The sequence below is a fragment of the Vombatus ursinus genome, unplaced genomic scaffold (genome assembly GCF_900497805.2).
Source record: "Vombatus ursinus unplaced genomic scaffold, bare-nosed wombat genome assembly UNPS02014780.1, whole genome shotgun sequence".
Lineage (NCBI taxonomy): Eukaryota > Metazoa > Chordata > Mammalia > Diprotodontia > Vombatidae > Vombatus > Vombatus ursinus.
Window position 1 is genome coordinate 1922772 of NW_020954558.1, and position 19512 is coordinate 1942283.

Below are 19512 nucleotides of genomic sequence, written 5' to 3' on the forward strand. Positions count from 1 at the left end.
GTGTTGGGAATCAAGTTGAGACCAATGGACGGGGGACAGGGAGGGTGGTAGGATGGTTACCTATCCCCTTGAGGGATTTGGAGGATCTTTTGGTAAACTGAAATTTTCCTCTGTGTCCCTTCAGACAGTCAGTTTCCCCTCCTGAATAGAGAATTACTGAATTCTATGTTTGTCCTTATATATAAGACATAACTATTACCTGCCTAGGTTCATGGAGAACAGATTCTATCTTGATCAACATTTCTCAGTATGTACAACATACTCCTTGCTCTTCACTCCTCTACTATTTGAAAAATGTAGTTTGCCTTGGACGAAGGTCTTTAAATAAGTTTTTTCAAGTTGTTTGCCTGTTCCTCAAGCAAACATGTATATTTGTATTTTAAGAAGGTGCATTCTATTTTTATGGAAAAAATACAAAATGTAAGTTTTGACAGTTTACTTTGGGACAGAGGAATTAATCTGGTTTTGGAGGAAGCTGGAGGGGCCGGGGGTTAAAGGGGGACATTCTGTGTTGTTTGAATTACCTGAGAGTTGTTGCTTTTGTTCTGTATCACAATGGTCTTTGGCCGTTTGAGACCAGGATAGCGTATAGGCCCTCTTTCTGTAGAACAAGAGGTTAAAGTTTTTATACTTTAAACTCCTGGTATAATATCTTAGCATAACAAGAATTTAGCTTTTGTTTGGGTGATGTTTGAACAAAATAAAAAAATGTTATTCTTTGGGGGGGTAGTGAAAGTGGGAAGTCTTAATGCAAGTTTTCTCCTTTTAAGTGTCCCTACTGCTCAGCTGATGAAAGCTGGTTCTTTGGACATTTTGCATGCCAAATAATTTGTTTGCTGTTATTATGTGCAGCTTTTATGTTTTTTATTTTTTTTTATTGTGGTTTTTTTTTTGTTTTTCTGTTATTTTGTTTTGGTTTTTGTTTTTTTTTTTGTTTGTTTTTTTTGTTTTTTTTGTTTTTTTTTAGGCAATGGGGTTAAGTGATGTGCCCAGGGTCACACAGCTAGTAAGTGTCAAGTGTTTGGTCTGAGACCGGATTTGAACTCAGGTCCTCCTGACTTCAGGGCCGGTGCTCTATCCACTGCACCACCTAGCTGCCCCCTAGCTTTTATGGTTTTTAAAAATATTTGTGTAGGAAATATTTTCTGCATTTCCTACATGGCTTTATGTGTGTGTATGTAGGTGAAATAGAGGCATGTTGTAATTCATCTTGATGTGCTGTCTTTGCAATATCCTTCCCCACAAAGACTTTTTGGTAATTGCATTGTAGGTAGTGGAGTAATAAGGGTTTGGAGAATAGGATGTCCCAGAACCATTTTGCTTAATTTCGAGTATTTGCTTTCATGTCCATGTGCATTTTGTCATAAGCACCTGTTTCCCCTTCCTCTTGTCCAAAGTAATTTTTGTCTTCTGGAACATAATTCCTTTTTTTTTTTCCTGGAACACATTTCTTAAGGGGAATTGGGGTGGAGGGTGTTAAATCACTACTGTTAATAGAGAATACTCCAACCCCTATGGAAAAGAAGCATTTTCTCTATGTACAAATAGCAGAAACTAGTAAAACTTTGACTGTGCCAACAGGTCTTCTTGGTTGTTACCCAGCTCATTTTTATTTAGTATTTTATTTTCCCCCAATTACATATAAAAAGATTTTAACATTCTTTTTTAAAACTTTGAGTTCCAAATTCTTGCCCTTTCCCCCCGCATTGAGAAGGCAAGCAATTTGATATAGGTTATACATGTGTAGTCACGCAATATTTCCATATTAATCATGCTGTGAAAAAAAACATAGGACCCCACATTCCCCCCCCCCAAAAAAACCTCAAGAAAAATAAAGTAAAAAAAGTATGCTGTAATCTGTATCCAAACACTATCAGTTCTTTTTTCTCTGGGGATAGATGGCATTTTTCATCATAAGTCCTTTAGAGTTGTTTTGGGTCATTATATTGCTGAGAATAGCTGAGTCATTCACAGCTGATCATCTTACAATATTACTGTTACTTTGTACACAGTACATTTCAGCTCATGTAAGTCTTCCAAAGTTTTTCTGAGAGCATCCTGCTCATCATTTCTTATAACACAATAGTATTCCATTACAATCACAAACTACAATTTGTTTAGCCATTCCCCAATTGATGGGCATCCCCTCAGTTTCCAGTTCTTTGCCACCAGAGAAGAGCTGCTATAAATATTTTGGTATCTATAGATCATTTTCCTTTTTTGTCTTTTATCTCTTTTTGGATACAGATCTAGTAGTGGTATTGCTAGGTCAAAGGATATGCATGATTTTGTAGCCCTTTGGGCATAGTTCCAAATTTCTCTGTGGAATGATTGAACCAGTTCACAACTCCACCAATAGTGCATTAATGTCTCATTTTTTTCCCACTTCCCCTCCATTGTCATTTTCCTTTTCTGTCCTATTAGCCAATCTAATAGGTCTAAGGTAGTACCTCAGAATTGTTTTAATTTGCATTTCTCCAGTCATTAGTGATTTAGAGCATTTTTTCATATGGCTATAGATAGCTTTGATTACTTATCTGGAACTGTCCATATCTTTTGATTATTTATTGATTGAGGAATGGTTCTTATTTTTATAAATTTGACTCAGTTCTCTATGTTTGAGAAATGAAGCCTTTATCAGAAAAATTTGCTTCAAAATTTTTTCACACTTATTATTGCTAACTATATTTCTCTCCATCCTATTCCCACCTGCCCTGTTTATTCTGTTCTTTCTGTCCTTTCACCTGTCCCTCCTCAAAAGTGTTTTACTTTTGACTACCTCCTCCCCCAATCTGCCTTCCCTTCTATCACCCCACCCCCTTCTCTTATCCCTTCTCCTACATTCCTGTAGGGTAAGATAGATTTCTATGCCCAGTTGAGTATGTGTGTTATTCCCTCTTTGAGTCAATTCTGATGAGAGTAAGGTTCATTTACTCCCCCCCCTTCCATCTTCACTTCCACTATAAAAGCTTTTTCTTGCTTCTTTTATGTCAGACAATTTACCCTATTCTGCCTCTCCCTTTCCCTTTCTCCCAGGTCATTCCTCTCTCACCCATTAATTATATTTTTTAAGATATCATCCCTTCATATTTAACTCACACCTGTGCCCTCTGTCTATATATACTCCTAAATGCCCTAAAAATGAGAAGGTTCTTATGAGTTACAAGTATCATCTTCCCATGTAGGAATATAAACAGTTGAACCTTATTCAGTCCTTCATGATTTCACTTACCTGTTTACCTTTTTATGCTTCTCTTGAGTCCTGTATTTGAAAGTCAGATTTTCTGTTCAGCTCTGTTTTTTTCATCAAGAATGCTTGAAAGTCGGGGGCAGCTAGGTATTGTAGTGGATAGAGCACTGGCCCTGAAGTCAGGAGGACATGAGTTCAAATCCAGTCTCAGACCAGACACTTGACACATACTAACTGTGTGACCCTGGCAAGTCACTTAACCCTAATTGCCTCACCCAAAAAAAAAAAAAAAAAGAATGCTTGAAAGTCTTCTATTTCATTGAATATCCATTTTTTTTCCCCTGGAGGGTTATACTCATTTTTGCTAGGTGGGTGATTCTTGGCTAGCTCCTTTGCTGTTGACAATATCATTTTCCAAGCCCTCTGATCCTTTAGTGTAGAAGCTGCTAAATCCTGTGTTATCCTCACTATGGCTAAATGATACTTGAATTGCTTCTTTCTGGTTGCTTGTAATATTTTCTCCTTGACCTGGGAGCTCTGGAATTTGGTTATAATATTCCTGGGAATGTTTATTTTGGGATCTCTTTCAGGATATGATTGGTAGATTCTTTCAGTTTCAATTTTATATCTTGTGGTTCTTTATCAAAGCTTTCAGGGAATCCAATAATTTTTAAATGATCTCTCCTGAATCTGTTTCCCAGGTCAGTGTTTTTCCAATGAGATATTTCACATTGTCTTCTATTTTTTCATTCTTTTGGCTTTGTTTTATTGTTTCTTGATTTTTCATGAAGTCGTCAGCTTCCATTTACTCAATTCTAATTTTTAAGGAATTATTTTCTTCAGTGAGCTTTTGTACCTCCTTTTCCATTTGGCCAATTCTACTTTTTAAGGAGTTCTTTTCTTCAGTGAATTTTTGTGCCTCTTTTTCCACCTGGCCAATTCTGCTTTTCAAGTCATTCTTCTCCTTGTTGACTTTTTGTGCCTCTTTTACCCTTTGTCCTAGTCTGTTTGAGTATGTGTTTTGACCTTCCTTGTCACCATAGTAACTTTCTATGATCAAAATGTTTTTCTGTTGTTTGCTTATTTTCCAGCTTATTTCTTGATTTTTAACTCTTTGATAAGTGGATCATTGCTTCCAGGCTGGAGGGCACCCTGTCCCAAGGTTTAGGTGTTTTTGTGCAGCTATTTTCAGAGATTCTTCTAGGGACCTGTAAGTTTTTAGTTCTTCCAGAGTAGTATGATCTAAGGAGAGATGTGTTTACTACTCTCCTGGCATCTGCTTCAGTCTTTGAGTGACCACAAGCACTCTTTTCTGCCCTGGAACTGTGAGGAGGGTCCCCACTCCACTGTGGCTGCAACCTCTGGTATGCTAGTGCTCCTCCTAGCCCTGGGACTGTCAACCCAGGACTGCAGTCTGGATCCAAGTATGGGTAACACAACAAAGTCCTGCCCCCAGTGCTAGCAAAGAGACCCCTATAATCTTCTGATCAGTTGTTCAACACACTTACCATTTGAGGGCTGAGAGCTCTGGAAGCAGCTGTTGCTAGTGATGATTTCAGTGTCTCCCAAGGCCTGCTCATGGTTTGCTGGGTCACAGACTGAGCTGGCATAGGCTGTGCTGAACTGTGCTCCACTCTCATCCAGATGCGACAGATCTTTCCTACGGACCCTCTAAGTTGTCTTTGGCTGGGTTCTACCACTCCAGGAATTGTTTTATGGCATTATTTAATGGTGTTTAGAGAGATTTTGGGACGAGCCCAAGCAAGTCACTGACTTTTCTCTGCCATCTTGGCTCCACCCTCTTCCACCCAGCTCTTTTAATAGTGAAATCATAAAACAAACAGAGGTTAACTGAGTTTTCCTTGATCAGCATTGGTATGTGTTAGAGCTATACAAACAGCAGGAAGATGAGCTTCTGAGAAGGGAAAAGGAGTAGGTAAATGATTATTTCTGAACTTCCCAGGTTTCTGCACCTGTGCATTCTGACTGTTGCTTTTTTTGTCTTCAAACCTGACTGATCCATAGTGCAGGATGTGGCTTTGTGTTCAGGTGTAGTACAGAGATGAAGACAAAAGACAAAGTACTTGTTACTGCAGATTGTTTGTAATTGCTAATCAGGAAGGACCCCAAATTTGCTTTATCAGGATGAACAATTTCCTCCCCCTTCCCCAGCTACCTTAGTGACCTGGGGGCTGTGAGCGTAGATTACTCTCCAGTCCAAGATTTATAAGTAGTCCTTCACTTACATTCTTAAGTCACTTAGGCATAGGTGGAGCTTATCTCTCATGGATTAGTGTTCCGTACACCTTTCCCTGCATTTTCTCCCTCCTCTCTAGTACCTCTGTAGGTTCCATATTTCCATTTGGTTTGGACAAGCTTTCTCTGGACCTGTAAAGAACAAGAGAATCTGAGCAGTTAGAAGACAGCCTTCCTCTGCCACTAGTTAGAGAGAATTCCTCTAAACCTAGTAAGTACCGTAGTAGTCCTACAATGGAACTAAGGCATTTGTAGAAAGGTTTTTCTTATGATTTTAGAATTTTTATCAGACCTATTGACTCTCACAGACACAGAGTGATGTGGCTTTTGATCTCAACCTTGCATTAGACTCGTGATTTGAACTTATGTTGTCAGTTTTATTCAAAGTAGGCTAGTTGAATTGCTCAGAAACTAACATTTTTCATACATAACTGGTTTTGTTTTTGTTTTTGGTTTTTTTGGGTTTGTTTTGGTTTGTTTAAATTGAAAAATACAAGGCTGGTGGAATGAATTGGCTGGGATTTTTTTTTTCTTTTTGCTCTTTTTTTTAAACTTGAAATAGCAACTGCCCAGCTGCCTTTATCTTTTGGAAAACCTTTTCTAAAAGTAAAATCACAAAGCTATAATAGTTATTCTCCCCCCATTGCTTCCTTTCTTGCTTTGGGTATATTAGCAGTTTTATAAAGTTCTTGATGTAATTTAAGGTCTGTATTTCATGTCTTGCCAACTTTGCATGTATACAGAGAAAATATAAGATCACAGGTTTTATAGTAAGAGGACACATTAGGGATCATCTAGTGCCGGGGTTCTTAATCTGAGAGATTGGCTAAATTTCTCAGGGTCTGTGAACTTTAATGAGAAAAAAACCTACATCTTCATTTACACTTATTACTGAAATTTGTCAGTTTTTTTTTCAGTTACGAATGTTAGTCAGCAAAACATGCCAAGAAGCAGTCCATAGACACATGCAAAAGATTAAGAACCCCTGATCTAGTCTAACCCGCTCATTTTACAGATTAAAAAATTAAAGCACAAAATTAAAGCTTTATTCCAGTATCATAAAAGCTGGTGAACAACAGAGCTAAGATTTGATCCCATATCCTAACTCTGCTTTTTCCATTAACAGTAGAGTACTTGAAGTTTTATACTAGAATTACATATATTTGGAAGTCTTTTTAGTACTAATAATCTAGGAAAATCATGGGCCCAGCTTTAAAATAAAATGAAAATAAAACATTTTCTGATGTATACTGATGCGTTAAGAGTCCATTTTTTCTCTTTTTCCCAGCATCATTGTCACTAAATGATCATCTCTTGGGCCAAAAATATGATTTCTTAGAATCTGTTACTTAATTTAAACCATCCTTTACTTTTGGGTTACTCATTCAATTTTTGTCTATTTTTTTTTTTAAATAAAGCAGGTACAGCTGTATATATTTGACATAAGCAGTGATTGGCTGAGCAGTTGTATCATTTGAAACTTCTCTTTTGAGAATATTTCATTCCTTAAAAAAGAAATTCTCAAATGGGGAGGGATGGGTATAAGAACTGGTCTTTCAGTTGTCCTTCACTGTTCTTCTTTGCGTGGCTTCTCCAATTAAAGATAGGACTAAATTCTCCCAGTTTATATTTTTGGTTAATTACTGGCTGTTTGGACAGTTCAGAGATATAAGGCTTTTTCTAAGTTTAGGGCAAATGTTTAGTGTGAGAAAAATTGACCTCATAGAAACTCCAGTATTAAACTATATTTATTTTGTATATTGTACCTCCTCACCTATGTATTATTTGTTAAGTAAGGAAGTTAAAATAGATAATCTTGTAACTCAATTTATGATCCTATAGCTGTGAGGAATAGGATTATTAAATTCCAAAGTTTTCTAACAAGTTTCAGAGCAGTCAAATAATTAGACATCACCCTATTTTTGATTTATTGCCTCCACACCTTGGAGAGTTATGGTGCAATATTTAGACTCTAGGGTTACAGGTGTAGAGACAGACAGTCATCTAGTCCAACCCCCTTTCTTTGTGGAGAGATCCAAGATGACACATGGAATTTGTCTGTGATAGCAGGTGGTAGACAACAGTACCAAGACTTGATCTGGCCAGAAAATACATTGTATTTGGTACTACATCAGTCTGCTTTCTGTTCCCTTTCTCTGGAATTTCTGTTCCAGTCTGCATAAATTACTTCACTGTTGCATATATCTCTTTTTCTGTACTTGAAATATGAGATCACACATCCCCTTACTGGAATATTAAAGAAACTTCAGGGTGATAATATTTAATATGCCCATTTAGGCCTATCTTAAAAGTTACAGGAGGCCAAGAGATCAAGGTCACATTTTATCTATTGAAATCATGAAAATTTATTTTGCTATTCATTTATGTGTAATGTCACTCATTTGGGGCTTAACATGAATGATGGCTACTTAGAATCAAAAACTCTGTAAAGATAAAATTCAGAAAATTTGCTACAGTGAAATGAGAAATAATTGGTAGTTTATTGTTGTGGAAAATGTCTGTTAATGGGTTTATTGGCTTATTAGCATAATATAAAGTCAGGTCCCAGTTTATGGGATGTACTTGAGGAATGTGTGCCAAGTCAGTGATAAATGTACCTTTTATTTTGTGAATGTTTTATCGTTCTGCACTGTAAATTGTTATTCATGTTTATCACTAAAACTTCTTAATAAAAATACAAAAAATTTCCTATCGTCTTGATGTTTTTAAACACAACAGGACCGTTCCCAGGGTTAGTAGTATTTCTTCTTTCTCCTTTCAAGAAGTAGCAGACCCTTAACTCATGTCTCACTATGTTCAACATGGCCATGAAGCTTCGTGTTTTTGGTTGACTGACAAGATTTTAGATATCTAACCATTTTGCACTAAGAACTTCCTTCTCTGCCTAACACACAATATATGGTAAATGTAACACAATCTGGGTTGGCAAGTTTCTGCTTCCTCTTCTAACTCAGCTGTATTAACTGTAACTTATGGACTGTGAGAATGTAAGAGGCAACCATAGGAAGAGTATAGCAAAAATTGCTCGTTTAGGAAGGACATATCCCCAGATTCCCAAGATGCTCTAAATGACTAGTCTGTTGCAATTTTGGGGCAGTGGAGTTGTTGCCATAGGCATAAGTTTATGCTCTAGGTCCCTTGTTCTTCTTGGGCTTAGATTTCATTGAATACTTGGGAGGGTACTATCATTGTGGTTGGGGGCCCTTGTTGAACCCTGTCCTGTGGTGGACTGAATAAACAGGCTTTGAAGTCTTGAAACTTTGAACTTACACAGCATTTAATATCATTTCTCCATCTTTCTGATGTCTACAGAGCCAAAGCCCAGAGGTGGAACAGCTAGGGAGGGTTGTGGAGCTGGACAGCGATATGATAGATATCACCCAGGAGCCAGTTTTGGATTCCATAGTAGAAGAAATCATCCCTGAAGAGCAAGAGCCTGTATCTGCTTCAACACACATTGCATCTTCACTGGGTATTAACCCACATGTTTTACAGGTGAATTTCTTACCCACTTTAAAAGTGGGGTAGAAAGTCAGTGTGACTTTCCCTTTAGCTAAACTTAGGCCACTTCCTTATTTTGATATAGTAGAATGCCAACAGTATTTACAGTTTTGAGGGTGAGGGAGAATATGGTCCGTGTCAAAAGTTTTAACTTTTTTCCACTTCTGTTGAGAGGACTTGATAAGGAATCAAAGGGTTGCTCTCCTTCTATGAACGTGTTAATGTAGACACAGGTGGAAGGGACTTTAAAGATCATCTAGTCCAAGCCCTCATTTTACAGATGAGGAAACTAAGGTCTCAGAGATAGAAAGGAATTGGTTCAAGGTCCTGTAGCAGATTATTGGCAAACCCAGCACTGTCTTCATCACTCCAATTCACTGATCAGTCCAAGGGTCTCAATCCTTGCACATTACCTCACTTCCAATGGAGACCAAGGATATCATTATATGGAATTGATTTCTTGTTGATTGTATCAACTAAACCATGAGAAATTTATGGTATTTGTATATGCATGCATGTAATATACATTCATGTGTGCATACATACATACATACGTGTGTGTATGTGTGTAAAATATTTATCTTATTAGATTCAGAGAGAAACCTAGGGTAGAGTTATTCATGCTGCAGCTAATACGTTATTGCCCTAATGACCTGGGAGACGCTAAGGGAACAAACTCATTCTGTGGTATTGCTCTTTTAGATCATGAAAGCATCTTTGCTTGCTGAGGAAGAAGATGCAGATTGGGTCCTCGATCAGCGCTTTGGCAAGCTTCCTTCCAAAGTAGACCCCTCGCAAGAAATCTGTTCTCCCAGACTTCCCATTTCATCAGCACACCCACCAAAATCCCGAACATTAGGTATGGTAAGAGGAAATAATGAAATGTCCCTGGGTAATAATTTCATAAAAACCTAAGAACACAATGATTTGCTTTCAGGTAGAGCTTTGACAGTGCTTCCCTTAAAGATGGAGCAAATGAGCCTCTTTTTTTTTCTGTAATTTCTTATGAATGATCTTTTATCCCCTCAGAACTGTTAAACACTTCATTCTTTCTCCCAGTTCCAATAACATAGAGTGAGAAGTGATTTCTTCCTCCTCTGATTTCCTAATATCTCACATGTTGAAATCTAATTTATATTCTTTTTGTTTGTATGCAGCTATTACTTCCCCTACTTGACTTTAAGGACCTTGTAGGCAGGAATCATGTTTTACTTCATCCTTGTGTCTTTAGTACTGTGCACTTAATGTGTTAGGTACAGACAGATGTTTTTTGAAATCATGTGATTTAAGATACTCCAGAATTAGAAAATGACCCTTTCTGAATGTCGTTACTTAATTAACTTCATTGGAAAACATTTGATTTAAAACTACATTATGCTATACCAACAGAGTATCCTTGTGAGAGAAACACATACAAAGTACCTGGACTTTATGTGTAAATGACAAAAATATTTATGTTATTTGCCTCCTTTTGGGTCTGATAATAGTTTGAATTAGGTGTGTCCATGTAAAACTGCTTCCACCAATGCTATTCTTCAATAACATTAATATTATAACCAGCTTCCTGTGCTTTGTGACAAAATCCTGTGGTAATCTTGGTTGGCTAAATGCCTGAGATGCGAAGGAGATAATTGGTATTCATTCATTCTAAAACTTGAACTCCAGTCATATTAACACCCCTGAATGTCAGTCTGCTTCTGAATACTGCTTTTATGGAAACTAGCTATCTCCTTAATGTCATTCATCCTAATACTGTGTTTTGGTGGAACCAGTTAATGGTAAGAAGTAAAACATACCCATAGAGAATGTCCTTAGTTATCTCTTACTAAACCTATACTTCAACTGAGAGTAGTTATATATTTGGTTTCTATGTATCAATTCTTTACTGTAAAGTAATTTGGTGTTTTTTATCCCACTCCAGCACCCAACAAATAATTTGTATTAAAGATTAATTTAGTGAGTCTTGATGTAATGTCATTGTGGGCTACATTTTTTAAAGGAGTAATAGACTAACTGGGCTTTTTCTTAATGTTTCTTCCCTTCCCTCAGTAGGTGGTTTACTTCAGTCAAAGTTTACAAGTGGAGCTTTTCTCTCGCCAAGTGCCTCTGCGCCAGAATGTCGAAATCCCAGAACTTCATCTTTAACAAGTGCCCCTTCTACATCTCCTTGGTCAGTCCCTCCACCACTGGCCCCTGTGTTTGCAGTGCCCACCCCAGCACCTGAGGTCCAGTTAAAAACTGTGGGTGCTCGAAGACAAGCAGGACTTGTTCCCCTGGAAAAATCTGTCACCTGTGGCAAGGGAAAGCTTTTGATGGATATGGCACTCTTCATGGGACGTTCATTCCGGGTTGGCTGGGGCCCCAACTGGACCTTTGTCAATAGTGGTGATCAACTGAGTGGATGCCAGGAACCTGGAGATCGTCACAACGCTGAATCTATGGAATATGGATTCCTGCCTAACCCAATAACTGTCAAATCGTGAGCAACGTTTCTCAACTCATTCAACATTTTTTTTGGGGGGGGGAGATAGAAGACGCGGTTGAAAAGGCTAAGGACAAGATCAGGAGATCACATGGTTCTGGTCTTATTTTGTTTACTAACTAGTTTGACCTGGTTGCATTCTTGAGGACTTTTAGACAGTAGATGATGCTAGAATAATTCATGACTAGATGAGATTTTTCTTATCCTTGAATCATTACAATTGTATAGGACTTAACTTGAGCACCACTTAAATATCTGCTGCCCCTTATTTAATAGTTACATGAGGCAGTGTGATACAGTAAAAAGAGAGATGGAATTTGGGGAAGTCATTTTCACCTCTGTAGGCCTTGGTTTCCTTTTCTATAAATGAAGTGGTTGAATTAAGATCAGAAGTGGGGAACCTGGGGCCTTGAGGCCACACGTGGCCCTCTAGGTCCTTCCGTGTGGCCTTTTGACTGAGTCCCAAGTTTTACAGAACAAATCCTTTCATTTAGTGGATTTGCTCTGTGAAGTTTGGCTAGTGGGCCATATGTGGCCTCGAGACTACAGGTTTCCCACCCCTGGACTAGATAACCCCTGAAGTCTCTTCCAGCTTTCAGGCTTCTAAACTGGACTATGATTATGTTGAGTTCCTTTTGATGTATATTAATAAGCTGTTGACCTTTTTAATGTAAAATACATAGTGTCTGGAACAAGGGAAATGATACACTCTGAACTAGTTAAAACTTCCCAAGTTTATGTTCAATTCTGATTGCCACCCTTTATGACAGAGAACAAGCCAGAGAGCATACAAGGGAGACCAATCAGTCAAGGTTGTGGGGGGTTTTAAGTTTTTAAATTTTTTTTCAATTAACAAAAATCTTTTACCTCTCTGTCCCCATGGCGGGGGAAGGAGCATAACTCTTGACTACAAATATGTATAATGAAGCAAAACAGGTTTCTGTTAGCAAGGGTTTTGGAAACCATGTCATAGAAGAATTGATTAAAAGAACTGGGAAGAGGGGGAAGTTTTAGCCTTGACAAAGAAAAGACCTGGACTGGGGGTGGCAACGAAAAGATCACAGTCTTCAAATGCTATCATTAGGCAAAAGGAATAGACTTGCCTTGTATGGGCCCAGAGGGAAGAGTTCTAGGATGCACGAGGTAGAGTTACAGGGGACGGACGTATTTTGCTTCAACACAAGGAAGAACTTCACTGTAATTAGAGGTATTATAACATGAACAGACTGGTTTGGTATAGTTTGTTATCATTGTTGTTCAGGTGAATGCTGGATCACTGCTTGTCAGTATGCTACAGAGGAGCATCATAGTTGAGGATGAGGGAAGAGGTTAGGCAGATGACATTTGAGCTTGGTATGGTTCTTAAGATTCTGATTCTACCCAGTTGTTCAGCTTTCTAAGCTTAGACACTTGGCTAGTAAAACCTACTTGATGTTCCATAATATCTTAATAGAACCTTTCCATCTTTGGAATGAGACAGTCAGTCTGAAATCTAATTGAACCAATGTTTGTGACTACTATAAACTGTAATTTACTTCTGAGAACAGCCAAGGCATAAGCATGATTTAGTTCTAAGAAAATGCGTGTAATGATTTTTTTTTCCGTTGTATTATAATTGAGCTCTATACCATTTGACCTTAGTGCTCCAAATTCCTTTAAACTATAGATTGTGTGGTATAATATCCCTTAATCTTAAAATGCAGCAGCGCCTTCATTGCATGTAGATACTTGTTCCATATTCCCACACTGACCTGATTTCTTACTTTTTAGACTAGCAGAGTCCCCATTCAAAGTCCACGTGGAAAAACTGAGCTTGAGACAAAAGAGGATGGATAGAGATTTACAGTTATACCAGACTCCCTTGGACATCAAGCTTAAGCACAGCACTGTCCATGTAGATGAACTGTGTCCTCTCGTGGTTCCCAATCCTGGAGTAGCCGTCATTCACGACTATGCAGATTGGGTGAAAGAGATATCAGGAGACTTAGCAGAATCAGAAAGTGAGTATTCATTCTGGCTGCCCTAACCCAGTTGGTGTCAGAACATAGGAAATAGAATGTGAATACCTAAAAGAAAAAGTTTTCTTACTCTAATTTTTGGTGAAATTAATAGACTCTGATACAGGTATAGGAAAGACCGTAAGAGCTTTGGTCTAAAGTAAGACCCAGAGAGCAGGACTTATCCAAGATCACATATCTAGTAATTGGTTCGTGAGTTTTAGACCTGTTATTTTATAGGACACTGTAAAGGAAACTGAAACCTAGCAGTTTGTGTCCTTCCTAAAGTCATATAGGTAATCATTTAGCTAGCATTTCTTAAAACTAGAAGGACACCAAAAAACTTACAACTTTACTTTGAATCAAAAATTATCATCCCACTGTCTTTTTTGTTTTCTTTGTCTTATGATAAAAACAAATGTACTGCTTCAATTGACACAACTTGTTCTTTCAGGGTATTATTAAATTCAGGTCCTTCCAGTATCTAGCACCTGCTGCATCCCAGGCACTTTGGTGGGCTCTGGGAATACAATAGAATGCAAAGAATGAAACAGTCTTAGAGGGGCTTTTATTTTTTTTGTTGGAAAAAACATGTACATAGATACATATGCAGCATATACAAGGTAGGCTTGATGGGGAAAATGTCTCTTGAGCCTCATATTAAAGGAAGACAAGGATTTTTTCTGGTGGGGATGCAGAAGTGCATTCTAGTCCACACAAAGGCACATAGATGAGAAATGGAGTGTGTGTGAGGAACAGAAAATTGTTTATTTGGCTAGACCATGAAGTACAGGGGTGAGGAATAATGTAAAATAAGGCTAGAAAGATAGTTTGGGTCTTGATTGTGAAGGGCTTTAGAAGTCAAACAGGAATTTTATATTTTATTCTGTAAAAATAGGAGCCATCTTGTATTTGTTAAGGAGGGGAGGAAGGAAAAGTATTTAAACCATTGAAATAGTCCTGGAGAGAGGTAATAAGGGCATGAACTAGGGTGGTTCTATATGAATAGAGAGAAAGGGGTTATATGCAAGAGATCTTATGGAAGTAGAGATGGGGGGAGCTGATATGGTCAGTAAATGAGAATGTACAGAGAGAATAAGGCCAGGAGAGAACTTTGGAAAACACCCACATTTGTTATCATATGGATGATTATCTAATATAGAAGCCTATGAAAAAGCAGTCAAATGGGTAGTAGGTGTTTTCATGGGAATTTGAACCTAGTTACTCTAATAATGCACAATCTGGTGTTCTAACAAAAGCGTAGATCTTATGACCTTAAAATCAAGTGCACTTACACCTAGGTTTATAAGATGTTATGAAAAAGCAAGACTACATTTATAGAAATGTTCTTCCCCTCCCAAAAATAGTAGCTTTCCAGTGAAGGACCCATTCATAGGATATGTAAATTAGGAAGGACCTGAGAGGTCATCTAGTATAATCTCCTGCCCCACACATTGTTGTCCTTCATACATTACCACTGACAAGTGGTCATCTGACTTAAAAATGCTTTTAGTGATGTGGGGTACACTAATTCCTTCCTTTGTTTTTTTTTGATAGCATATCTATTCTTAAAGGCTGAGCTCAAGTGCGGCTTTCTCTGACGCTGGTAGATCTCTTCTCTTCCTGGACTACAATAATACCCATTGTCTTTATATTATACCTTTTGGCACTTGATTATATTTTCTCTTGTATTGCCTTAATTATTTTTAGCACTGTTCTAGAAATATAGTAGACATTTCTTCACAATTACATACAAGTGCTGTGGGTAATGATTTGTATAGTCCTGTGCAAAACATCTTCACATATGTTATTTTTGATTGACTTAGAAGAGTTTTTGTGGTTCCCATCCTCAGAGAGTTTCTCTTCTAAATTCAGAAACTAAATTTAAGCATATATTGTGTGTGGGCCCTCTTGTTCAGCAATGGGGAAAACCTGAGGATGAACAGTCTCTTTACCTTCATTGAGCTTAGAGTCCCTAATGAAGAGATTTGACATAAGTGGGGAAAAAAAAAACAATTATTAAAAGTAAAATCTGCATTGACTTTATAAAATAAGGAGCTTGGACTAGAAATTATCTTCCAGCTAGCCAGAGGCAGGAAAGATTTTAAAATTAAGCAGGAACATATAAATGTAGATACCACCAATATGCACATTATCTTAGCAGATTCCCTGAGTTGGGAGAATTTGTAGGGATCCCCACAACTCTAATGAAATGTACTGTGAAGATGTTAGAGCATGGAAAAAAGTATGAAGTGTTGGGATATATGGTGATTATAGCCTAGGATTCAAAACAAAGTGATCTGAAGTTAAGAATAGTTTCTTCAGTGAGGAAGCAGGAGCTTATGTGTTTTGGTGGAATTTGCAACCACAGTGGTGGTTTCTGCCGTGGTTTATTTTAGGCAAGCCAGCCCTGTTTGCCTCGTTCTTACCAGGCCTAGGACACATTTCTACACTTAAGCTTTTTTTTGCTGCCTTTCCATTAGCTGTAGTAAAGCACTGGAGCCTGACATGGACACTCTGTGAAGCCATCTGGGGTCACCTGAAGGAACTAGAAGATCAGCTGGATGAGCCCAGTGAGTACATGCAGAGCCTGGAGCGCCGAAGGGCTTTCTCCCGTTGGCTGTCACAGACAGCAGCTGATCATATTGAGGAGGAAGTAGCCCTGTCCCGACAAGACAATCCTGTGGAGGCAGTCTTCAGCTACCTCACAGGCAAGAGGATCAGTGAGGCCTGCCGCCTGGCCCAGCAAATAGGTAAGAGACCCAGAGTCTAGCTCAGCATTTAAAGTTTCTGTCATTCATCTTGCCACATAATTACATCGTATTCTGTATGTTCTCTAATTGTTTCTTGTGATCTCCCTCTGTGTTCTCTGATCATTTGTCTGATCTTCTTAGTGAATCTTGAAGCTTCTGGAAGGTAGTATTCATCACCCCATAGTTAACAAAAGTGCCTCGGATATTTATTGAATGTAATAGTTACGCAGCTGTCTCAGAAAGAACTTCCTTAAAAGGGACATACTCTGTCTTATAGCAGTTATATGATAGTAAAAAGAGAGCTGGCGTCTGAGGCATCACCTGCATAAAATCTGGGCTCAACAAATGTTAGCTCCATGATCCTCTTAGAATGGAATAGTAAAGTGAAAATAGAAAGAATCTACTTATCACCTCTGAAAAGGCATTACAAACTGAAAACATATAAGAATGTCATAGCCCAAATCCCAAATATCCAAATCAAAGAAATAAAGTACTGCAAGTAGCTTCAGGTACCAGGAATCCACAGTCAGGATGATGTAAGACCATTCTGCCAAATATGATAGAGAAAATCTTGGCATTTATTACAAAAAGCAAACTTAGCTTGCCATACTGAGTATAATCTTATTAGAAAAGAGAACTTACCCTTTTTGTCTCCTTCCATCCCCTCTTCTCCCCCTTCCCCTCCCCCCCTTCCCTCCATCCTTTCTCCTTCTTCCCTTCCCCAGCCTAGACGATGCCGTGGTGGTGATGTCTGAGGCAGCCATGGAGCCCACCGAGGCAGACATCACAGGGCTGTGCCAGGACATGTTCTCTAAAATGGCCATGTACCTAACAGGCGATATGACAGCCACCAGTTAAGACTATAAACTTCTGGAAAATATGAACAAACTGACTAGCTTGAAGTATCTAGAAATGAAAGATACTGCAGTAAACATAAGTAGAAACCTAAAGAACTTAAACCAGAAATGTGCAGCACTTCAGCCTTATCTGGATCAGATCACTTTAATGGAGGAGCAAGTAGCAGCTCTTGAGCAGGCAGCCTGCAAGCTGGATGCATATTCAAAGAAACTAGAAGCAAAGGAAGTGGTGCTGCTCATCCAAGGAGGACCCCAGCCCTCACCTCTAGTTGGATGTGTAACTTTGGCCTAAACTTGTAGCCCCTGGAACCTCATCTTACCGTGTGCTTCATTGTGTGCCCTGGACCAAGGCTCAGAAATCAGGATCAACCCCATCTAGAGCAGACACAGGAGAGGCTCTTGTCTCTCGGTCTTCTCCCTTAGGGCTCCCCCCCCATAACCTGTCCTTCAACTTACATAATAAATCCCAACTTACAAAACAAAAAAAAGGAAAGAAAAGAGAACTTCCCAACCTTCCTGGTGAAAAGACCAGAACTGAGTAGAAATTTTGGAACACAAATACAGAAGTTGAAATAAATACAATTTTAATAATTGCAGGAGGCTAAACTGTGATGAAGAGCTTGCATTCTGGTAGGCAGACAAAAAGACAGCTGTCCCTCTAGGATGCTTCTGCTTTCAAGGGACACAGGAAATTAAGTAACATACAAACATAGGGAGTAGGTTTTGTTTTCTTCTATTTTTTTGGCTTTAAGAAAGGAAAGGAGTACAGTAGGGAAGAAATAAGGAGTAACATTGAAAGACCAGACTGTTTTGAATAGGTGGGGTGCTGGGAGGAGTTGGAAGAAGAAATAGAAGAAATTGAAGATATGGAAGAAAGAATCAGAAAGAGAATTAACAGCCCGCACAAGAGTTAAACCTTGCTTAAGCAATAGACTCTTTGAAAATTAGAAATATAGAAATTAATGATTTCCATAAGATAATAAGCTATACTAAAATAAAGTCAAAAGGCAGGGGGGAAAATAAAAGATATCTCATATCAAAAAGCAACTGACCTATAAAACAGATCAAGGAAAGATAATTTAAGAGTTGCCAGACTGCCTGATAATCATGGCCAAAAAAAAAAGATCCTAGATACCATATTTCAAGAAATCATAAAAGAAAACTGTTTAGATTTCTTAGAACCAGATAACAAAGTGAAAATAGAATGCATCAGTTACCTCCAGAAAGAAAACCCCTTATTCAAAACTCTCAGGAACATTCTAGCTAAAATTCAGAGCCTCCAGGTCAAAAACAAACAAATAGACAAACACACAAGCATCCTGAAATAAAGAATTCAAGTCCCAAGGAGCCAATCAGGATCACACAAAATATAGCAGCTAACACTATGAACTGTTTACATTCTAATATGAGGAGATGATAGATGTGTCTTCTCAAGACGTTGTCATTGTCTAGTGGATCATAGAGGCTTAGGAGTGGTTTTGTTGATCTTAAAGAGGGAAAGAAAGGAAGGGGGAAAGGAATACACTGGAAGGGGGGTTATCATATAATATCATATGATACCATATAAAACCATAGACACAGAGGAAGGGGTGGGAGAGGAGTGGATGCCCTTTTAACATCTCAGCTTGGTCACAGAAGGGAAGAATACCCACAAACACACAATTAGTTGCAGAAGTGTATTTCATTCATCAGGGAAACAAAAGAAAGAGAACTGAACCAAGGCATAAAGAGATCTCAGACCCATACAGAGCATCCTGTCCTTGTACAAGGAAGTAGGAACAGGTGCCATCTGGTAGCTCTGTTGCTCCCTACCATTGACTGGCTCATATATCCAGGATGGACTGAGGAGTCAGTACATGCTTAGAGACAGCAGTTCAGGATAAGGATCATTCATGGACCTTACATTGTATGCTAAATGAGAATCAAGTATAGAAGCAAATGACAGCTCCACGGCTCTGACCCCAAGAAAGGAGCAGAGTTTCAAATCCAACCCCAGACTGGTAAGGAGGAATAAGAGGCAGGGCTTATTAAGGGATGGATTAGTCCTAAACAAAGCAAATTCTAACTATACTTCCATCTAAGTGTGATGGAATACTGTTGTGCTGTAAGAAATGATGAAGGGGATGATTTCAGAGAAACTTGGGAGGACTTGTATGCACTGATGCAAAATGAAGTAAGCGGAACCAGGAGAACACTTTATATAATAACAACAATATCATAAAGACAAATAGATTGGAAGGACTTAGGAACTCAGATCAATACAATGACAAATGATTTCAAAGGATTCAAGGATTTCAAAGGACTCATGCTATCCACCTCCTGATGGAGAGGTGATGGACTCAGTTTTGTTTGACTATCCATACAAGGGTTTTGTTTTTCTTTTTAAAAGGAATAGGGAAAGGTGAAAGGGAAAGAATGTAGATTTTCATTAATTAAAAAAATTTTAAAAAGTTAA

At 38.4% G+C, this 19512-nt stretch overlaps 1 protein-coding gene across 4 annotated transcripts in view; it reads left to right on the forward strand.

The window, feature by feature from the left end:
* The window catches only part of NUP98 (nucleoporin 98), a 96516-nt gene that overhangs the window by 55883 nt on the left and 21121 nt on the right, over positions 1-19512 (forward strand). For 3 of the 4 annotated variants that reach the window (XM_027866319.1, XM_027866322.1, XM_027866320.1), the window contains exons 21-25: positions 8780-8962; positions 9671-9827; positions 11018-11447; positions 13221-13450; positions 15931-16200. In XM_027866319.1, coding sequence (XP_027722120.1) covers positions 8780-8962; positions 9671-9827; positions 11018-11447; positions 13221-13450; positions 15931-16200 — 1270 coding nt within the window. The remainder of the gene's footprint in view (positions 1-8779; positions 8963-9670; positions 9828-11017; positions 11448-13220; positions 13451-15930; positions 16201-19512) is intronic. The other variant, XM_027866321.1, reaches the window with a different exon arrangement.